Source organism: Perca flavescens, chromosome 9 (assembly GCF_004354835.1).
Source record: "Perca flavescens isolate YP-PL-M2 chromosome 9, PFLA_1.0, whole genome shotgun sequence".
Taxonomy (NCBI): domain Eukaryota; kingdom Metazoa; phylum Chordata; class Actinopteri; order Perciformes; family Percidae; genus Perca; species Perca flavescens.
Genome location: NC_041339.1, coordinates 16,403,176 through 16,424,493, shown reverse-complemented (window position 1 = coordinate 16,424,493; position 21,318 = coordinate 16,403,176). Strand labels below are relative to the sequence as shown.

General features: G+C 41.1%; 2 protein-coding genes across 2 annotated transcripts; one reads left to right on the top strand and one right to left on the bottom strand.

The window, feature by feature from the left end:
- Positions 1-123: 123 nt before the first annotated feature.
- haus8 (HAUS augmin like complex subunit 8) lies at positions 124-4,954 on the bottom strand. The gene is made up of 10 exons (XM_028588014.1): positions 4,814-4,954; positions 4,369-4,433; positions 3,713-3,774; positions 3,336-3,462; positions 2,988-3,089; positions 2,801-2,904; positions 2,198-2,356; positions 1,338-1,479; positions 637-778; positions 124-470 (listed from the first exon to the last, which is right to left on the bottom strand). The coding sequence occupies exons 1-10, from the start codon at positions 4,876-4,878 to the stop codon at positions 344-346; spliced, it is 1,095 nt and encodes a 364-aa protein (XP_028443815.1). The 5' UTR covers positions 4,879-4,954; the 3' UTR covers positions 124-343.
- A 13,674-nt stretch (positions 4,955-18,628) lies between these two features.
- foxe3 (forkhead box E3) lies at positions 18,629-19,894 on the top strand. Its single transcript, XM_028588264.1, has one exon. It carries the CDS (start codon positions 18,629-18,631, stop codon positions 19,892-19,894), a length of 1,266 nt encoding a protein of 421 aa, XP_028444065.1.
- The last annotated feature ends 1,424 nt before the right edge of the window (positions 19,895-21,318 follow it).

The window sequence follows — 21,318 nt, the reverse complement described above, 5'->3', positions numbered from 1 at the left end:
CGTGTTAGAGGCAATTGCAAGCCTAACTCTTATAACTGCTTACATAATATTTCCCTCAAGAAGCAAGACATTATTAGATATTACTTTTGCAGCTGTATTTAACACATTAAACTGGAATAGCCATTTCTTTGTTCAATTTATATTTTTATTGTGTTAATTAACAATGTTCCATCTATAAAAGTAAAAGTAGTATTCAACATTTACAAGATATAATACAGCATCTACAAGCTATCATAACACAGCTGCAAAGAAATCCGACAGTATACATAAGACATAAATGGTGCAAATATATGTAAACTGGGGAAAACGGGGATACTGCATATCCCATGCGGTGTGGTATTCTTCACTGTTTGGGGCAGTAGAGCTCGTGGATTCTTGCAGTGCCAAGCTGTTCTTCCTCCTTGGCCTGCTGTACATGGACCGTGTGGCGGCAGGCCAATGATGACAGCTCCAGCAGCTCTGAAAATGCACTAGGAAAATGGAAAACACCCATGTTTGAGTAAAAGTCAGCATGGTCAAAGTCAGGATGCATCTCAATGTCAAAATCCTCCAGGAAGGAACAAGAGGGGAATAAAAATGTATTGACAGCATCACCAGGTTCAAAAAGACAAGTTGTCTATATCTGTATGTGCCTACCCTGACAGCTCCTGGCTGATGTTCTTTGATGTTGTTTTCATGTCCCGAAGGCACTCTAGACAGGTGCTGTTGTCCTTATGATCTCCCTCTGTGCATTCCATTAGCAACTTCTCACTCTCCTTCAGGCAAGTCCCAGCTTTATCTAAAATGGGCAGATACAGGTGGATCTGATTAGGACATTTATCTTAAGTTCCTGCAAAATACATAAAACCTATTTCATGCGGAACACACACACACACAGACACACACACACGGTTACATAAAATTATTAAAAGAAACACATCGTTTAAAATTAATTTTCTTTTGTGAATACACTGAAAAACTGTCCTACAGCACACCAATATCTGGTATCATCATGTTGCCAGGGACAATCTGATGAAAACATATACACACAGTCCTGATGAAACAGATTAGCCAAGTTTTTGAGTATTAAACAAATTAATTTATGGTTAACAAAATTGTTTTGTGCAACTTCCTTTATTTTTTATATTTCTTTTGGGCATTTCTGCCTTTAATGGACAAGATAGCTAGTGAGAAAGGAGGGGGGGGAGAGACATGTAGGAAATCGTCAGTTTGGACTTTAACCCTTGTCCTCTGCATCGAGGTATAAACCTCTATATGTGTGTGCCTGCTCTACCAACTGAGCCAACCCGGCCACTTGTGCAACATTTTTAATAACTTTTAAACATAGTAACAACAACCTAGAAATTCCTTTCTGTCCCCATCAATGTAGAAGTTCTTGACAGGCAGCTCATGTCGGGTGGTGTCAACAGCTGTGGCGAAAGACTTGTAGTCCTTTGTAAACTGCTTGGCAGTTTCTGCCAAGGGAGTTAGAGCAGCAATCTGATGGAAAATAATGATATTAGTCAGATGAGAATCGTTTACTCAAACCATCTTTATCTCAATGCACACATTTTAAAATACAATTCTAAAAAACATTTTAACCAGCTATTCACCAGCTGTTTTGATCGTACCTTAATATCAATCAGCACAGAGGTGATCCAACAAGCCTCAATGGAGTATGAGTATTCAAGAGTAGTAAAGTGTCTCCAGTGATGAATACCATTTTAAACAATCACGTTAAGAAACATTTGAGCCATCATAGGATATACTGGACTCCTCAGAAGAGATACGGTTCTAAAGTAATTCTGACTCCCTATTGCACGTTATGCCAACCTGAACAAAAACTTTCCTGCACATGGTCTGGGAGTGTGCACAGTTACGGGAGTTTTGGAATAAAACAACATCAATAATATCTGATGCGACAGGATGCCGACTTCCTACTGACGCGATTGTCTTGTTACTTAATGACGACTCCAAATTACATTTGCTTGGGAGACAGAAGAAAATTTGGCTAGCCAGCTCAACCACAACCAAGAAAATGATAGCTCAACGCTGGTGGTGAAATGTACATGTCCACAATCGTGAGCAATGACACTGGAAAAAAAAAAAAAAGAAGCATGTTCTTCTTTCACTTGGCTATTTCAACATGCAATAAATATTTTTCAATGACAGATCACATATCAAAAAAGGTAATTACAAAAGGAGGGGATTTCCTGACCTGTAAATCCAGCAGCTCATTCACTAGGCGGTCCTTCTCCATGAGGAGGTACTGACGTTTCTTCTCCTGGACCTCATTATGCAAAGCCTCTTCTTCCTCCATCTCCTGCATGATCCTTGCCTCTGCCTCAGCCTTGAGCTTCGCGGTATTGCTCTCCATCTTAAGTCAAACAACAAAGAGATAAAGCCAGATCAGTCATGGCACTCGGTCAATATGTCTATTCCCCACAGAACACAGTGGACAAGTCCCACAAAGCTACTAAAGATGATAGTGTTTTATTTATTTTAAGTGCTCATATTATGCTCATTTTCAGGTTCATACTTGTATTTAGAGGTTGTACCACAATAGGTTTATGTGGTTTACTTTTCAGAAAACACCATATTTTTGTTGTACTGCACATTGCTGCAGCTTCTCTTTTCACCCTGTATGTTGAGCTCTCTGTTTTAGCTACAGAGGGAGACATCTCACTTCTGTTCAATCTTTCTTGTAAGTTGCACATGTGCAGTAAGTACTGCTAGCTTGTCAGTTGCAGAGCATGAGGGAGTGCCATGCTAGCAGCTAGGCGAGCATTATAACATGTGTTGTATGTTTAGATTTACTCACCTTAGCTGTGAGGTAGGCCAGTAGGAATGTTTGCATCTCAATATCCCTCTTCTCAATCTCTGGATTTCTTTCAGGCTCTACTGCATTTTCAATTATTGTTTTTTCTTTGAGAGATAGATGAAAAAACAGTTACACAATACTCTTTTGTAAATAACTTTCACCATTTTAAGAGCTTAAGTCAGTTTACCTTTAATTACTGAAATATCAAAATTTGGTCGAAAGCAGTGTCCATCTGAGAAAGTGGACTGCAGAATACTTTTCCCAAGTGCAGTTTCATTTGACATCATTGCTGTAGGGAAAATAACATGAATGGACATACGCAAAAGTTACATATAGTTCTCATTTAGACAATGTTATGTTACAGACTCAATCAGAACTCAAGGGGAAATAAATAAAAAAAAAAAAAGGTCTTTGCACTGCCAGGTTTCACCACAAGATTTTGATTTAAATTTCACATAAACAACATGAGAAATGTAGTTATCACGAACAAATGTGCGAATACACATTGACCGTTATCACCATAGGAAGTACTCACATGTTGGTAGAGCCTGTGGGGCCAGTGAGCGTCTGGGTGGAGTGCCCACTCTCGGTTTGACACCACTGGGTTTAGGTGAGGAAGGCCTCAGTGGCACAGCAATAGACTCATTTGTCAGTGAGTTACTCTGTAAATGGTTATAGGGGTGCAATGACATACAAATGGGTAACATCAAAAGTGTGACAACAGGCAGACAACTGAACTGCAGAGAGACAAGGGAGGCAGAAGTTAACTAATCATTTAAAAATGCCACAGAACATTGGCAGTTTAGGTCCATATACTAAGTAAAAATACTTTAACAGTTGGATTACCATGAGTGAAACACACATTACACAAACTGAAATAAAAACGTTCTAAAAAAAATAAAATAGCACTACCTTTGAAAGAGATGATTTCTCAGCAGACTGCATATAGCGAGACTTGACAACAGTCCCACTTGCTAAAGATTGATGAAAACACATTAACAATGAAAAATTAATACATTGATTAATTTTGGAACATACTGATATGGATTGATACAGAAATGGTTTAAACGTTTCTATGTTCTCTGCTGTGACTTCTCATGAATGGGATATTATAATTCAAGCTGATTTTAGGTTGGAGTGTCACAATAGACCTTTTTCACAGCAGACATGTTGACATGTCATAGTAGGAAAAGCACAGGTGTATTCAAACCCATTAACGATGGCTGCATTCCACTTAGGAGAGACCCTGGTATTGTGCATGCTGACTCACTGAAATAGCTTAACTGGGACACTTGATGGAATTGAGCCATCGTTAAATTTCTAAATTTCCGCGGTGCCTTTCCTATTATGACAAGTCAAAATGTCTGTTTGTTGTGAAAAAGGTCCATAAGATAATCCTTGTAAAAGGAACTTTTGAAGATACTTTAGACTATGGGAATTTGTTGACATGAGTAAGCTATATATAAAATATAGGTCATGTTGTCTGATAAGTGACAGCATTACTCGTTACTCAAACGAACGTTTGTTTGAACGTTAATTAACTTACGTGAACATATGCGAATACTTACATTTAACACTTTTCTTCCCAGTTCCACCGATGCTCGCTTTATTAGCATTGCCCCCACTTTTCGAGCTAAAAACAAAGTAGGACTAGGGGTTTTAGTAACAAAATAAAAGTTTACTTTTAATTTAGAAAGCGAGCAAAACCAGCTAAGCTAACGTATAATGTTAGCTTACAGTCACTTTATTGTTACAATTCAGAAGAACATAAAGGCGTGTACATGTTTTAGCTTGTATATCCTACTTATTAGCCATATGCCTGGTCCAGCGGTGTGAAAAGGTGAAGTTTCTTGTAAATAGAATAATATAACTATAGGGTGTTAGCGTGAACTAAAACTGTTTGGCCTGACTGGGTCTTTTCTACATTAAATTCTCCTAAAATGTAACTGGCCACACATGTGCGAATTACATAACACTCGCTTAAAAGAAAGAAAACAATACGACGAGAACTACCTTTTAGCGTCGGTGGAAGCAGTTTTAAAACTACTTGGCACTGTTGATGTTCTTTTCGACGCCATGATGTTTTGAAGTAAACCGCCTGTGCGCCAGTTTTGTAAACCGGCAGAAACAAGATGATTTACGTTTGTTCCGCTTCTTACGTTTATTTATTTTTTCTTCTCTTTATTAATAGCGGATTTAACAACTTATAGGTGCATACCGCCACCTACTGTACAGGAGTTATATAAACTTAGCACAAAAAGTAAGGAAATTTGTGTTTGGTAGATTATTTCTCTGTGGTAACAATGCTTTTTGGCATTACATCTTATACCGTTGAAAAGCCTGTTTAGTTCCCTTTCAAATTGTGCCCCATTGGTAAGGAACATGCACATGCACAGCGGCAGTACCTGCTCAGGAAACTAAGATCATTTGATGTAAGCAAGGACATCCTAATCACATTCTAATATTCATTTATCAAAAGTGTGATGACATTTTCCTTCACTTGTTGGTTTTATTCCATTAGTCTTCAATACAGGACTCATTTACATCAAACTATTAAAGTCTGTTCCAGAATTATTTGACACCCCTTGAGAGATCTGTCCACCCTATGTGAACAGCAGACCCTGAAGACTGCCTGTAAGATCGTTCATGATCCATCATGTCATGTTTATAATGTTTGAGTGGCTCTCTTCAAGGCGCAGACTTTGCTGTCAAGGCTGTAAGACCCAGAGGAGGAAGGTGACCTTTGTCCCCAGGGCTGTCCAGCTCCTAAAAACTTGGACTGCACTACATTCCGTAGACTGATAACTGATGCACTCATCCCATTTCCCTTTCTCCCTTTTTATATCTATTACTATTTATGTATTTATTGTATTGATGATGTACTGTATGTGGTGGAATGTGCTGCTCTTTGTGTCATTGAATTGCCCCCTGGGGATGAATAAAGTGATTTGAATTGAATTGAATTGAATTTGTGGGATGAGCAGCAGCGCTGAGTATGTGGGTTGCGCCCATGAAAAATTTGCCAAATCTTCTCTGCCAATGCCAAAACAGCTTATTCTGCCATTGACTTGTTTGGTGTTTGGTGGATTGGATGATCGAAGTTTGAAGAAACAAGACATATTGGGAATTTAACAATTTATTCATTTCAGAAACAGGAGCCTCAGTAGCGTGTGGAAGAACCATACACAACTTCAACAGCCTGGCACCTCCTCCTCATGCTGGTCACCAGCCTGGTCACACACTGCTGTGGGATAGCATCCCATTCTTCAACCAGCATTTGTTGCAAGTCAGCCAACGTGGTTGTGTTGGTCACTCTGGCACGAACAGCACGCCCAAGTTGATCCCACAAATGTTCAATGGGGTTGGGGTCAGGACTGCTGGCAGGCCATTCCATCCTCTCCACTCCCACATTCTGGAGGTAGTCTCTGATAAACCCCGCCCTGTGGGGGCGAGCTTTGTCATCTTGGAGGATAGTTTGGTCCCAGATTGTGGAGATATGGGATTGCCACTGGTTGTAGAATCTCATCTCTGTATCTCTCTGCATTGAGATTGCCTCCAATGCCGTAGGCAAAATCTGGACTCATCACTGAACATAACGTTCCTCCACATGTTCAGGTTCCAGTGCATGTGTTGCCAACACCAGCGCAAACAGGCCTGATGGTGAAGGGCAGTCATGGCAGGACTCCTGGCAGCCCTATGAGACCAGAGATTGGCTGCGTGCAGTCTGTTCCGGATTGTTTGGCCAGAGAGCCGTCGACCATATCGTCCTGCAAACCTTGACTGCAAATCTGTAGAAGACAGACTACGGCACCTAAGTGCTGACAGAGGAAATGGTCTTCCTGGGGTGTCGTCTTATTGGGACACCCGCTTCGCAGCCTGTCTTTGACATCCCCCGTTATATGGAACTTGGCCTTCAGTTTGGAGATGGTACTAGAGCTCACTCCAAATAATGCTTGGTTTTGTGCAACACCAGCTTGAAGTTGCCCTATCACAAGGGACCTATCCAGATCAGTCAAACACAGCATGCAGATTCTTGAAGCAGACACTTACTGACTGTAGCTGTATTTACAGTAGTAGGGACCATGCTAACAAGTACCTGGGGGTTAGCCTCGTGAGACCGTCCTGATCTCGCGAGCTCCAGTTTTCCACTCGCAGATCAGTCTGGCATCTTGAGGCAGAGAAAATTTGGAGCCGTTAGCCAAACGACCGGGCCAATCAGCGTTGGTTTTGAGGTGGGTTAGGTGGTGATAGACAGATGGTTTATCCAATTAGCTAACCAGTATTATCAGCCAGCGGTAGCCCTAATTCTGTTAGCCGCTCGCTAATGCTTTTTTTCTCTTGGATCCTTCTTTTGGAATATGGTCCAGGAGCCTGAAATGGTGCCTTTTATTCCTAAATTCTCGTTACACAAACGGCAAATATCCTTTACCGACATGTTGCTTGCATGCTGAGCTTACGAGCTATGCTTTGCCTGCAGCAGCAGGGGCGGGCTTGTGGTTGTATTTTCATACGCTTCGTGGATCTGATTGGTTGATTTGGCCCGTCTATCACCAACATAGGTGATAGACAGATGGTTCATCCAATCAAATAACCAGTATTCCGCCCCTTCCCAAAAGTTTTCCAACGGAAAGTTCCCAGATGGATATGCCGAGCAAATGCGAAGCAATCCATCTGGCGGAGTCAGGTTACCTGGGGGTACCAGAAGCTCAAAACAAGTGTCAATGGCAACAGCAATGGCAGAGAAGATTTGGCAAATTTTTCATGGGTGTAACCCACATACTCAGCGCTGCTGCTCATCCCACAAATGCATGCTCCTTACAAATGGAGTATCATTTGAAAGGGAACTAAACAGACTTTCCAATGGTATAAGATTTATTGCCAACAATAAATATTTATTTGTAATTTTTATTTTATTTGTTACCACAGAGAACTAATCTACCAAGTACACATTTTCTTACTTTTTGTGCTAAGTTTATATAGTTGTTATATAAAGTCATATATTTTACTCACCAACTCTGTATCTTTGCCTTTCTTGTGATTCTTATCCTTTCTCCCTCTCCTTCTGTTTCCAGTATCGTTTTTCCGCTCTTCTTCTTCTTTTTTTTTTTTTGTACATTTGTGGCGGATTCCAAAACAAGTGTACCATCGACTGTAGTGGAGTGTGTACAGCTAAGGTACTAAATTATACTATTATAATGTTTATAATTACATAAATAAACACTAATATTGTCTCTTAAAGAATACTACATAATTCTCCATTGCTGCCCTGTTTTGTTCTAGTCCACAGTGGATCTGGCAGTTAACGGGCTTCCTGCAAAAAACAGCAGTGGTGTTTACATACCCCATACTTAATCACTTATAATTATTTTTTTTAAATAATATCTTTGTTAATATTTCTCTCATTAGAGTAAACAAGGGACATAAAGATTGTATTAGAGATCTTGTCCTTTTTGCTGAGACTAGAGAGGGGCTGATTGACGTATACTAGATTATTGCATTAATTTGTACAGGTGTTCATATTATTGTGTACAGATCATCTGCTAGAGAAAGAATGCAGCATCTGCATTGGCGGCAGGGGACGTCAAAAACTACAGTTGTTTTAGTAACCACTAGATGGGTGTAAGGGACTGCATTCGCTGTCAGTGTAAACACACATTCAGTGAAAATCCTTTCAAGTTGAATATACTTTCAGTCTGTACAGATTACAAAGATTATGTCTCCTTTTTGTGCAATGACTGAAAATCAATATATATTTATGTATCTATTTATATTTTTTACCATTTATTCCCTTGTCCGTGTCATGAGTTGGGTGTAGCCAATCCCAGCCAACACTGGACGGCTGTGTAAACACTGAACATGTAACCAGACCATCACAGGGATAACAGAGATGCATCTAGTTCACCTAAGTTGCATTATCTGTGAAACACATTACACTGGAGAACATGCAAACTTAAATCTTTTTTTATTTGTTGTTGCTATTTGCTAATTATAACGTGTGCATCTGCTTGCATGTGTGCTTCTTCATCCTGTGTGTGTGTGTGTGTGTGTGTGTGTGTGTGTGTGTGTGTGTGTGTGTGTGTGTGTGTGTGTGTGTGTGTGTGCTTTAGCAAGCTCTCTTACCTGCAGTTTACTGGTTGTTTTGTGCGCACAAGTCTTAGAGAACATAATGGGTGTTGATCCCACCTGTCTTGAGCTGGTCTTGGACAACAGGAAAGACAATGTGAGGAGAGTGGGTGTGGGACAGGGTGGTAAACATTGGCCAGCAACTTCTGTACTAATTCACATCCACAGACATGGATGGATAAACCACCAGGGGTAGAGAGAGAAAGAATACTGTTGGCTTGTAGGAGGTCATCCAAAACTTAAAAAATGTAGGCAATTTTGCAGTGAGTTAAATATTGGCTTTACGGGAATTTCACTCTGTATCATATAGTAGCATCACATAATAGTATTTTAGATATTATTTTTAAACATTAGTTGAATTAGATTTGTATAAAGTGTGCGTTCTGGATTACATCCAGGTATTGAAACTAATTTTATTCTGACCTTTCTGCTTTAATTAATTTTAACAATAAAGGTTGAACATTTGGGCTTGGCACTAAAACAAATATCTCACAAATACATGCCTGTATTTGTGTGTGTGTGTGTGTGTGTGTCTGTCCTACTTTTTCAGTCTGTGTAAAGGCCGGGTCTTATCATTGCTCTCCCTCTCTCTCTCTCTCTCTCTCTCTCTCTCTCTCTCTCTGTCTCTCACTCTGTCTCTGGCTCTCTCTCTCAGTGTAATAAAGCCTCGAGGCTGTGTGTCTGCATGCTGGCTGTCCATCTCTCACCACCAAGCAATGCCAGGACCAATAGCTGCTTCTGAGGTGGAAAACAAGTGCCGTTGATTATGGTGATAGGTGCAATATATGGTCTCTTTTGGATTCAATCAGTAAAACTTGTGATTAAATAATATAAAAGTTTTACTGGTAAAGTGTTTTTTCTATTACTTTTCTCCTGAGTGAAGGACAAGATTCAGTCCAAGGCTAAGGAGCTAAAAGAGTGAGAAGTGCACGTTGAAAGACAGCACCGTGAGGACGCATGGAGTCGCTGAATGAAAGTCCTTGTCTCTTTTCTAAGCCCACCTCTTTTGCCGTTCTCTCTGCTCCGAAACTCTGACGTCTAATGAAGGGTTTGTGTGTGTCACAGTGACCTCACTGATACTCTGCTTTGCTACTTGAAGACATTTTTAGGGCGATACAAATGCAAGATGAAGCAGCTTAATTCATATTCTGAATGAAGTGAAAGGAAAGTTGTTGTCAGCTCTCCTAACACATGTATGTACACATGATTACACACACAGAGACAACCCACCCATGCAGCCCACACACCAGCCCGTCTTCCCTTTGCAGTAAGCTGTTACTCATCACTACTCAGTCTGCCAGTCTGGTCCACATAGGCTTCCAGGAATGCCTCAAATACACAGTGCCTCATACAGTAAAACCAATTTCGCCAAAGTCTGTATTTGCAGCATTCAGTTAGACATCTGAAGTCACACGCTAACAAACTAAATCAGATTATAGTGCTTTTGCTTGTGGGATATACTGTATGTATTGATTTAGTCAGCATTCAAGAATTGAATTTAAGAACCTTAGTATTGGCTACCTCAGCTCTCCTGAGCAGACGGGTGTATGATTTCCACTGTTTGCTTTTGCCTTGGTAGCCCTTGTTGTAGAAAGAAGCTAAGGAAGGACCAAACCAGTCAGTCAGGGGCTCCAAGTATTAAGTGGTTAAGCTTCTCTCTGTTGGCTAACCATGGTAAGCAGTGGAGCATTAGGACAGTGTTTACTTCTTACCTTCACACTATCCAGGCGGCTCTGCTGGTCATTTTGTCCCTTTAAAATCTACAAATCAAACACTTTGGGTGTATCACGTTGGATATGTCTTAATGATAGCTACAGAAGCTTGACATGAATGCACAAACAACTATTCTTACTGAAAATCAACACTTATCAATGCTGTTAAATTAGTGTGTAATGTTGTGTTCACACCGGCCGCGTAAATTCGCATCACATATACTCGTGTGAGTTTGATGAGGAGTTAAAATATTTGAATTTGCTTGGATAGGAGAATGACGCAAAGTTTGTGTCCCGTCACGTGCCAATCACGGCATTAACTTTCCCCGGCCTAAAAATGTGTGTCTATTCACATTTTTGCATTAACTTTGTATTTAATCGTAAAAGTTAGCTATTTTTGGAAAGTAGGCATATTTGCTTTGTGGCTAAGAGTTAGATGAGAAGATGGACTTTTCTTCATTCATGTCTGTCCATTCAATATGAAGCTGGGGCAAGGAGACACTTAGCTTATCAAAGCATAAGGATTGGAAAAAGGGGTAAACATCTAAAACTGCAGGAAAGCCTCTGACCAATCAGAGCAGTCTGGGCTTTTTCGAGAGGGTTTCTTAAATAAACAGTTGCTAAAACATTTCAGAAGTAGGACAAATAAAAAATACAGGTTTATTCAGTTTAGTTTGAGAAAAATAATGTGTTTTTTTAACATTAAAGGTGCAATATGTAACACTGACAGCTAGTGTTTAAAATAGTTACTGCAGTACAAATTCAAAATACTGGAGAGAGTCGTCTCCCTCGGCCCCTCCTCCCCAGACTGGAAGTTCACATTGGTTGCCAGGCTAAGACCGCAGCATCCACAACAATGTTGCTAGATGCTTGTCTCACATAGCCAGACATTACTTTACAGCACAGCAAGTAGCTAACGTTAGATGCTGGCTATATTGACAGACATAAAAGCCTGTGCTCAAGCGGAGCTCTGTATGTTACCCAACTGACAGACACACTTTTTCGCCTTAGAATTACTGTAGGAACCGCTAAAAACACCACAACCTCGCCGTCCTCTCCACCCAACTGACAGACAGACACTCTTCCTCGGCCTAGTATTATGGCAGGAACCGCTAAAACACAACAACCTCGCCGTCCTCTCCACCCGACGGACAGGCACACTTCCTTGGTTTAGATTTACGGTGGGAACCGCTAAAAATAACACTAACGTTAGCTACCTTGCCGTCCTCGCCACCCGACTGAACACACTTTATTGGCTTAGAATTACGGCAACAATCGCTCAACACACGGCAAACTTACGGTCCTCTCTTCCCAATTTACAGCCCTCCTTTCTTGACTTAAAATAACTCACATTTGTTTTGAGACTAACTAACTTGGGTACTCGGGTATATAATTCAATGTGAGTATACAAATGTTGAAATTACATAAAATACCCGTCCCTAGTAGCCATGATAAATTAGCCTCAAGCTAATGTTTACCTGTTCAGAACGAAATTAGCCAACTCTGCGTTCTTGGGCTCTAAGCTGTCTCTATCTTTCAAATACATCTCCAATATTTACTCGGGGTTTGTTACTTCTCTGGTCACGCAACTGTTAGGTTTTTTAGGTCAGTAGTCTATCTCCGTTGATCCCATTTGTTTGTTTTGCTGCTTTCAAACTGTACTGTTGATACCAATACACAAGCTGAAACACAAACTACAAATTTCCAAAGGAGAAAATACTGGCATTAGCATTGTTGTCAGAAAAGATAGTATTTCAACTTAGCATGTTTCCTTAATATCTGATGACGCATTGGCGTCATTTTTGGATTTATTAGAGTAAATATATTACATATTGGACCTTTAAAGCATGTAAACATGTTCTAGCAGAAAACCAAAATACAAGTATAAACCTGACAATGCGTATCGCATAATATGGGACCTTTAAATTAGTGAGATTTAGAAGTGCTAGTAGGCAGATTTTATTTCTAAATCCTTTGGACAGAGCCAGGCTGGCTATTTCCCTCTGCTCTCTGTCTAAGTTAACAGGCTCTTGGCTGTATCTTTGAACTTAACTGACAAATGATTTTACCAAAATGTAATCTGCAGTTTTGTAATGATGAAAAGCATGCTCTCAAAGCAACACTGCAGACTCCATGAAATGACAAAGCCCTGTTTTCCACCTCATCCACGTGTCGCTCACTTCCTAATTGTTTAATTGCAGTGCTTATCTTCACAGAATTTGACCTCAGCTTGGTGTTTACTCTTGTGGATAAACCTTGCAGCATCCCTGAGCTGCAGTGCTGGAGGCTGGCGGATTTCCTACATGTGTCTTGGGGGCAGTGGGGTGTTTATTCAGGCAGAAACTTGAAGATTATGCAGTGTATCTTCAATCACATCATTACTGGTCAAAGGTGTAGGCTATGCTCCCCAATAAATGTGCAATTACAGGAGAAATTGTATTTTGTGGAGCCTGTTCCTCTAAATGTAAAACTCAGGCAAAGACACACACTTTAAACACACACAATTAAATTAGAGATATTGTATGTGTTTGATATATAACTTCATGTGTTAAGTATTTTTGTGAATTTTTGCGAATGACAGATGAGCACCACACAGCAAGCATGACTGGCTGTGTGTGTGTGTGTGTGTGTGTGTGTGTGTGTGTGTGTGTGTGTGTGTGTGTGTGTGTGTGTGTGTGTGTGTGTGTGTGTGTGTGTGTGTGTGTGTGTGTGTGTGTGTGTGTGTGTGTGTGAACCATTTGCAGTGCTTTAGTAGGGCATTGTAGCGTGCAGTGCAGGAGTGAGCAGATGCGGCCCAGGCCAGTACAGCCCCAGTACCCTGGTAATCCCTGCATTTTCAGGAGCCCTGGCCCGTACTTGATGAGCTTGAGCAAGAAAAAGGTTGCACTCTCTCATCTGTTTCTCTCTCTCTCTCTTTCTGTCTCCCTCTTTTTGTCTCTCACTCTTTTATTCCCCCTCTTTTTCTCATGTCCCCCCTCCTCCCCATCCCCTGGAGCCACTTTGCGAATGAATGGATACCAAGTGTTTACTCAGCAAATCTGCCTGTGACCTGTCCCTCCATATTTCTCTGGATTTCATCAAAAAGAGGAAGAGAACCTCCAGACCAACTGAGACCACCAGAGACTTCTGGTGTACAGCTGACTAGAAATTGGGGACCGCTCATCCCTACATTTGTGACTTCAAATACACCTGTATTTAACTTATTCTGCATTTATGGAAGCACACACAAATTCTACGATTAGCCTCTGTCACAAACACAACAGTTGTTTGGTCTTTTTTTAATGCTTTCAGGGACATTTTGACACATACACATTTACAGCACTGCAGTAATGGGTTTAAATCTCTCATAGAAGTGGAAATGAAATGTTTATGTTTCAAAGTGAAGGAGGAAACCTGCCTTGGCTTTACAAAACACAGTTCTAACTCACTAATAACTTAGAAATACTATAAGTTTGTTGTTTGGGTTACCAATTTATTTTTTTAAATGGCTGGTGTGACAGCAAGCCTGAGCTAATTGCTAAGTTGAAATATGTATAAAAAGGATCAAATGTGCCTTTTTGTTTTTTTTTAGATTCACAATTTTTATTTTTATTTAAACACACACAAAACATACAATTTGCCACATGAACATATCCCCCCACCCTTCGTCATCACCACACACCCAGACAAAACCCAAGAAAACAAAATGACACAGTAACCAAAACCACACAACAAAATACTAACAAAATAGACAATAAGCCATAAACCTTATGTATAAATGACAACATATGTATAAATGACAACAGCATGAGCCCATCATACACGTCTCTCCCCAGCACAAAGCTTCTTAGGAGCCTTCCAGAAAGCTCAAATACTTTCCCCATTTTCTAATGTAGACATCCAATCTGGCAAACCGTTTGTGTGACATCTTTTCAAATGCCACCACCCTAGCCATCTTACAGGCCCACTTGAATTGATGGCACCCATTCATTCCTCTATCCTCTTAAAGTGCTCATATTATGCTTTTTTGCTTTTTCCCTTTCCTTTATTATGTTATATATCTTTTTTGTGCATGTTATAAGTTTACGAAGTGAAAAAGCCCTAGGTCCACCCCAAATGGACTTACCATCTCCAAGAAAAAACACTGTTCACAAACTGCTCCAAACAGCTCGATTATAGTCCAGCCTTTACTTAATTATAATGCTAGTCTAGCTGCTAGCATTGCACGCCCTTGTACACTGCTTCTTAATGGCTAGTAGTCCTTACCTAGCTACTGCGCATGTGCGTCTCCCAACAAAGATTGAACAGAAGTGAGATGCCTCACTCTAGAACAGAGAGCTCAACACATAGGGTGAAAAGAGGAGCTGCAGCAATGTACAGTACAACAAAAATATGGTGTTTTTTGAAAATACAATTATGAACCTGAAATTGAGCATAACATGAGCACTTTAAAATAATCTATCATTAAACTAGCTTGGACCCAGCTTCTTAAGTGCCTATCTATTCTGCTTAACATTAATCCATCTCCTAGAACAAATAATCTTGGGCTGAATGAACCTGGGTCCCTGCAATCCGACATAGGTTATCACGTATCCCAGTCCAAAATTCCTGGACCTTATCACAGGACCATAGGACATGAAGTAATTGGCATCCTCTGTCTCACATTTCCAACAATTTGGTGTGTCTTTCAAACCAAGTCTAAACAATCTGGAGGGAGTCCAATAGAAGCAATGCATAATCTTCAACTGGATGAGGCGCACCCTCAAATCGCGTGACATAGTTTTAGTATTACTACAGATTCTGTCCCACTCCGCATCATCCAGTGTAATACTCAGATCCCTTTCCCATGTCTTTTTGAGGGCTGACCAGGCTCCATCCCCCAGGTTCTGCATAAGCATTGAACAACACCCAGAAGCCTTATGACCTTTTCCATATTTCGACAACACCTTATCTAAACATTCTGGTGCATTCGGGCTGAAAAAGTGGATCCAAAAACAGACAAAAAAAAAAAAAAAAACTGGCAAATATCTTAAAAATTGAGTCTTAGGGATTCCAAATTGCTGTACCACATCCTCAATGGATTTCAATATGCCCCCGAGATACAGATCCCCCAGTGTGACAATTCCCTTTTCCAACCAATCCCTCCAAAAAAGTTGAGAGCTGCCAATACATAACATTTGGATTACACCAAATACTTGATGAGGTATTTAAATATGGATTCAGTTCAAACAGCCGGGCCACTTTGGTCTAACTGACGTTTAAGTGAGAGATTATCAGATGTGTTTCAAAATGTGCCTTTTTGGAGGGAAGCAAGAAACTTAAAACCAAAGCATTTTCTGAAGGATGGAAGGCCACCTCAGTCCTTGGCCGACAGAATGAGGACTATAACTTGTGAATGTCCATTTCTTTCTCCAAAATATAAATCAAGGTATCAGCAGGATTTATGAGAATGTATCTTTATAAACAGTACATATTCGTGTTTGGGTGTATAGAGCAGCAACAACTAAATCTACAAATTGTTAAATGTTACCCATTCTAATATGCCAAAACAGCATATTTAGGCTAACTTGTTTTGGGCATTGTCTTAAATGATATTGATATTCTGGATTCTATGGTCAGGTAAACAGTATGATTCGGGCTACAATTACAAAACAGGAACCACTGCCTCAAAGGTAGGCAAATAAAACCTAATTGTTTGGAACCACATACCCTAAGATACAATTATTATCATCAATATGAACCTGAAACAGCAGGTCCTCAGCTCCTGCCTCATTCAACTTTAGGGAATCCTCCACCTTCAAACTGCCTGTAACCACGCTGTTGTTTATCCACCATTAAAAAGAAAGTGCATTATAAGGCTTTCTCTTAGCTGTTGCATAAGAGGATAACCAGGCCCAGCAGTGAAATAGCAGAAATATGGCATTTTCAATCCTCTTTCCTTTTAATGTATAGGTCTTAATGTTGTTGCCAATGTCACAGGTCAGCAGCATCATCATGGTCAATGATGATGACGGCAATATCAGCTATTTTGAATTTATTGTAATACAGAGTGGAGCTGAAGCAAGGTGTTTACATTATATATAAAAAAAATTTGGTACATGGATGTACAGTGTCTGTGACAAGTGTATAGGGAGCGTAGAGGTGCAGAGAGGTATTGGGAGGCTCTGGTGGGGTGGTGGAGTGGGTTTAGGAGGAGAGGGGATTAGCAAGAGGCCGCAGGCCCCGAGGCAGAGGGCCCGTTTCCTGGCCTGAGCCCCTGTTTGTCCTGCCTGACCTGGCAGCTCTGGGGGCAGATCCTGCTTGGATACAGCCCCGCTCCCACGCCTGTCTGAAGCTGTTAGCCACTGGCTGTGAGTAGCTAGCTGGGCTTAGTGTTGTCTGAGCTGCGGCTGGGTTGGGAGGGGTCCTATCATCTGTGTGTGTGTGTGTGTGTGTGTGTGTGTGTGTGTGTGTGTGTGTGTGTGTGTGTGTGTGTGTGTGTGTGTGGGTCTAGGGTGACAAGGAAGCAGGCATCCAGTAATGCAGTGGGTGGTTATGATTAATGACTTTGGTGGGATTATTGCCACCATCATATTTGTTTATATCAGGAATGTTAGAAGTACAAATTGCCATGTTGTCTTAAATATTGTAAAGGTCATCAGGACAAATGGGTTACAAGTTAAAGACAAAACCATCATAAAGTTGTTTGACTGATATTATAATCATTCTTCCAAAATATATTCAGTGTTTTGTTGATGGTGGTGGAAACACTGTCAAACTATCTGGTTCAGACTCTCCCAAAAATGTTTAATTAAGTTGAGATATGGCGATTGTGAAAGCCATTGCTATATAATTCACATCATTTTTATACTTAACAATTCAGTGACCCCCTAATGCCACTCAGGTGTACCTTTAATTTGTTTCCCATCTGTACACCCCCCCACCCAGTTTATTAAACGTGCATGTAGCATGATGACATGATCTGTCTGCCTTGCTGGGCGCATTCCAGACATCCTATCATTCACAACAGTTTGCAGCACCTCTCCCCATGCTGTAAAAAGTGATGACAGCAGGTCACCTCCCTGTGTATCTTCCCTTTTGTAATTAACGTCGACCCTCTATTTGCCTAAATAATCAATTAGAAGCACCATCGCATGCTTGTGTTTAAAGGGTGTTGTGTGCATGAACTGTGTTTTCACTTAAAGATCCATAAGATAACACTTCTTCTCTCTGGCCGGGGGACTGTTTGATTATCACTCTCCAAAAATGAAAATGAAATAAGGGGATATTTACTTTTCTTCCCCAAAAGCTTTGATAGCTCAATTGCTTGTTTTCAGTGGCTTGTTATTATTTTTCAATTGGTGGATTGGCTGTTGGGTTTGGAGTAGCACAGAGCAGCTCTGTGAGTGTTGTTTCTGCCCTGGATATACACAGAGCTGTCAGTGAAAGCAGCTAGAGAACAGTGGACACAGAGAGATAGAAGGGGTCATCAGTAAATCTTAGTGCCTCAAACACTAATAATGTGTGGTGTTTGACATATCACTAAGTTATACGATAAAGGCTACCTAACTGGACCATATCTTACCATGGGCAAAAGGCCTTTTCAAAATAAAGTATTTTTTTAGTAGCTTAACTAAATCCTAAAATCCTTTTTTGAAAACTGCCACCTAGAACACTAATTATCCTAACAGATTAACATGAAAACATACCTCAAACTCCATAACTGTGAGATCTTACATCAGAGTCAGAGGAATATTAAACTGTTCTTTTGGGTTTTGTCCTCCTGCCTCCATCGTCACAGGCGAGCCAGTGGCGTCATTCCTGCCTCGCGTTATAAAACTGTCAACGCCTTCCTCTCACCTGGACTGACACACACCACCCCAAACACCAGGGCAGGACAGGGGCTATTTTTGGCCAGAGCAGGAGATCAGTAGGCTAAACTACGCACCTAACTTGTTTCTCTCACGGGCATTTCCCCCCCCCCCCCCCCAGCTGATCATTTCAACAAAAAGAAGACCATCACGTAGTTTTTTTTATGAATCTGGCAAATTATTCTTACTTCTCTGGCATGTGCAACATGACCGCTGAGACGCAGCACTCGCCTGCCGAGGCAAGTCCTATACAAGTCATGTCTCCGAATGTGAGCCTGGACTCGCCGCTGGCTCCGCCGCCTCTGATGCTGCAGGCCCGGTCAAAGGACAATGTTTTGATCAAGTCCGAGCCCCGGGGAACCAGTCCAAACACGGAGGATGGAGCCGCTCTGGGGCAGACTGAGGAGCACCTGCCCACCGGGAGCCGCCGGAGGAAGAGGCCCGTCCAGAGGGGGAAACCTCCCTACAGCTACATCGCTCTCATCGCCATGGCCATTGCCAACTCTCCCGAGAGAAAGCTCACCCTGGGGGGCATTTATAAGTTCATCATGGAGCGTTTTCCTTTCTACAGGGAGAACTCGAAGAAGTGGCAAAACTCCATCCGCCACAACCTCACCCTCAACGACTGTTTTGTCAAGATCCCCCGGGAGCCCGGCAGACCGGGTAAAGGCAACTACTGGACTTTAGACCCCGCCGCAGAGGACATGTTCGACAACGGGAGCTTTCTGAGGAGGAGGAAAAGATTCAAGCGCACAGACGTGAGCACCTACCCCGGCTACATGCAAAGCTCCAGCGCGTTCACCCCAACCCCAATGGGCAGGCCCTCGTACCCGAACACCCTGTACGCTGGGATAGGGTCCGGGTATGGCTCCCAGCTGACTGCCACATCCCCGCATCCGGCCATGCTGCATCACTACCAGACCTCCGCCGGGGCCGGCCAAGGACAGCCGCGCATGTTCAGCATCGACAACATCATCAACCAGCAGACAGGCCAGGGGGTAGACCTCAACTCCCAGGCGCTTGGTTTGGGTCTGGGCCTGGGAGGAGGTGACCTGGGCTCCATGACCTCCAACTGCTCGGTCACCGGCACCGACCCGTCTGCGTGCTTCCAGACCCAGACTGGCAACCCCTCGGCGAACATGCTGAGCAGAAACAGCGGAAACCTCTCATCCAACCTGGCCGCCGGGTACCCGTACTCCTCCTCCTCGGCCTCTCCTCCAAACCTGCCCACCATGACCCAGTCCGGTTTCTCTCCGGGGAACTCTCAAGTGTACTGCTCCGGCAACCGGCTGTCCCTGCCGGCCTTGCGCCCGGGCTCCTGCGCCGAGCACACGGAGCAGCTGCTGGGCCTCTCCAGTCCAATGAACTCCTACAACAACACCTACATGAGACAAGCCAACTTTGCGTCAGGATTAGAGCGGTATATGTGAGGCATTATTTGCAACCAAAAAAAATGATATCCTAATTAATTATAGGCCACTAAATAGTCCCATATTAGAGGAATATGCCCTCAATGAGTCCATAAGAGATGAATATAGGCCTGGTATAATAACATAAAAATACTATTATTGGGATATTAGATAATATAAGGCCTCTATTTCAAAATGTCGTAAGTGGCCTAATTATGTCACTTATTAAACGATGAATTTATAAGTTCCTGTAAGGATTTCGGTGATTTATATTTGCCAGGATCAGTGAAAAGATGAGCCACACACAAAATGACCGAGCCTCATGATAAAACATTCCTATTTTAAAAGCCATTTAGATCCGTTTGACACATTCCATGACTGTTTAATGTATTTTATTGTGCCACATTTCATTCATATTTCCTGTGTTTTAGAGTTAGCTTTTACACGTGTTTGTTAGTATATTTGAATTCAAGTCTGCAGTTTTTCATGTAAATAGTTTGTTGATGTATAAAAACTTTATTAAAAGAGTGTTATCATTGCTGACGACAGGTCGCCTGAAATAAATTCATTTTTGCAGTAAAAATAAATGTGGTCTTTGTTCTCGATTATTCTCTTCGTGAGTGAAAAACATTGGCGTTTATTTGATATGGCTTTAGTGTAACTGCAGGTTACATGTACGTACGATATCTATAAATCAGTGAAACAGTTTCTCATTAATTACAGTCAAAAGGATAACATGAGTGTCTTCATTAACAAAAATATTGTATCATATATAATTGTTATTATTTTTATATTCAAGACAAAACCGGCTCATAAATGCTTCAAAAAGTAAGACTTGAACCATGTTTACATTTCCTTTTTAGAAAAACAAAACAGGCTATATAGGCCTACGTTCTTTATCTTCCACCAAGTAAACATACAATTTGATAATTTAAAAGCCTAAATGATAAAAAAACAATAAGAACAAATGTAGTAGGCTACACATTAGACACAATGAATAAATAAACAATTAGATTAAAAAGAAAGATTAGTCCTCATCATCACATAATGAATTGTTTAAAAAAATGAAATACAGATCACAGGAACACACTCTTAGGAATAATTAAACAAATGTATTGACCTAGTCATAACCACTCAAAGTGTGCTAATGAAGCACATGTTCTTATTTATTCAGCTACATACAGGCCGTGTAGTCAACACAGAACTGGAAACACTTTCACAGTTTGGTCTAGAGTCTCTGCATCTTCAACATCTCTAGAGAAATAATCTTCATCACACTTTCAGGTTGTTTATTCTCATAATTAACTCCTTTATCTTTCATTCCATTTAATAATAATGATCATTTTTATGAAAATGCTTTATTGTTAGTTGTGAAATGGATGTTTATCTGTCAGTTACAAACAATATTTTTTGATTCAATGGTATGGATGCACATGTAACATATA

Coding starts and splice junctions, on each gene's coding strand:
- haus8 (XM_028588014.1), bottom strand. CDS start 4,878: ATGGCGTCGAAAAGAACATCAACAGTGCCAAGTAGTTTTAAAACTGCT. Junction 2,905..2,987: donor TGATATTTCAGTAATTAAAG/GTAAACTGACTT, acceptor TATCTCTCAAAG/AAAAAACAATAATTGAAAAT. Junction 1,480..2,197: donor ATGAGCTGCTGGATTTACAG/GTCAGGAAATCC, acceptor ATTTTCCATCAG/ATTGCTGCTCTAACTCCCTT.
- foxe3 (XM_028588264.1), top strand. CDS start 18,629: ATGAATCTGGCAAATTATTCTTACTTCTCTGGCATGTGCAACATGACC.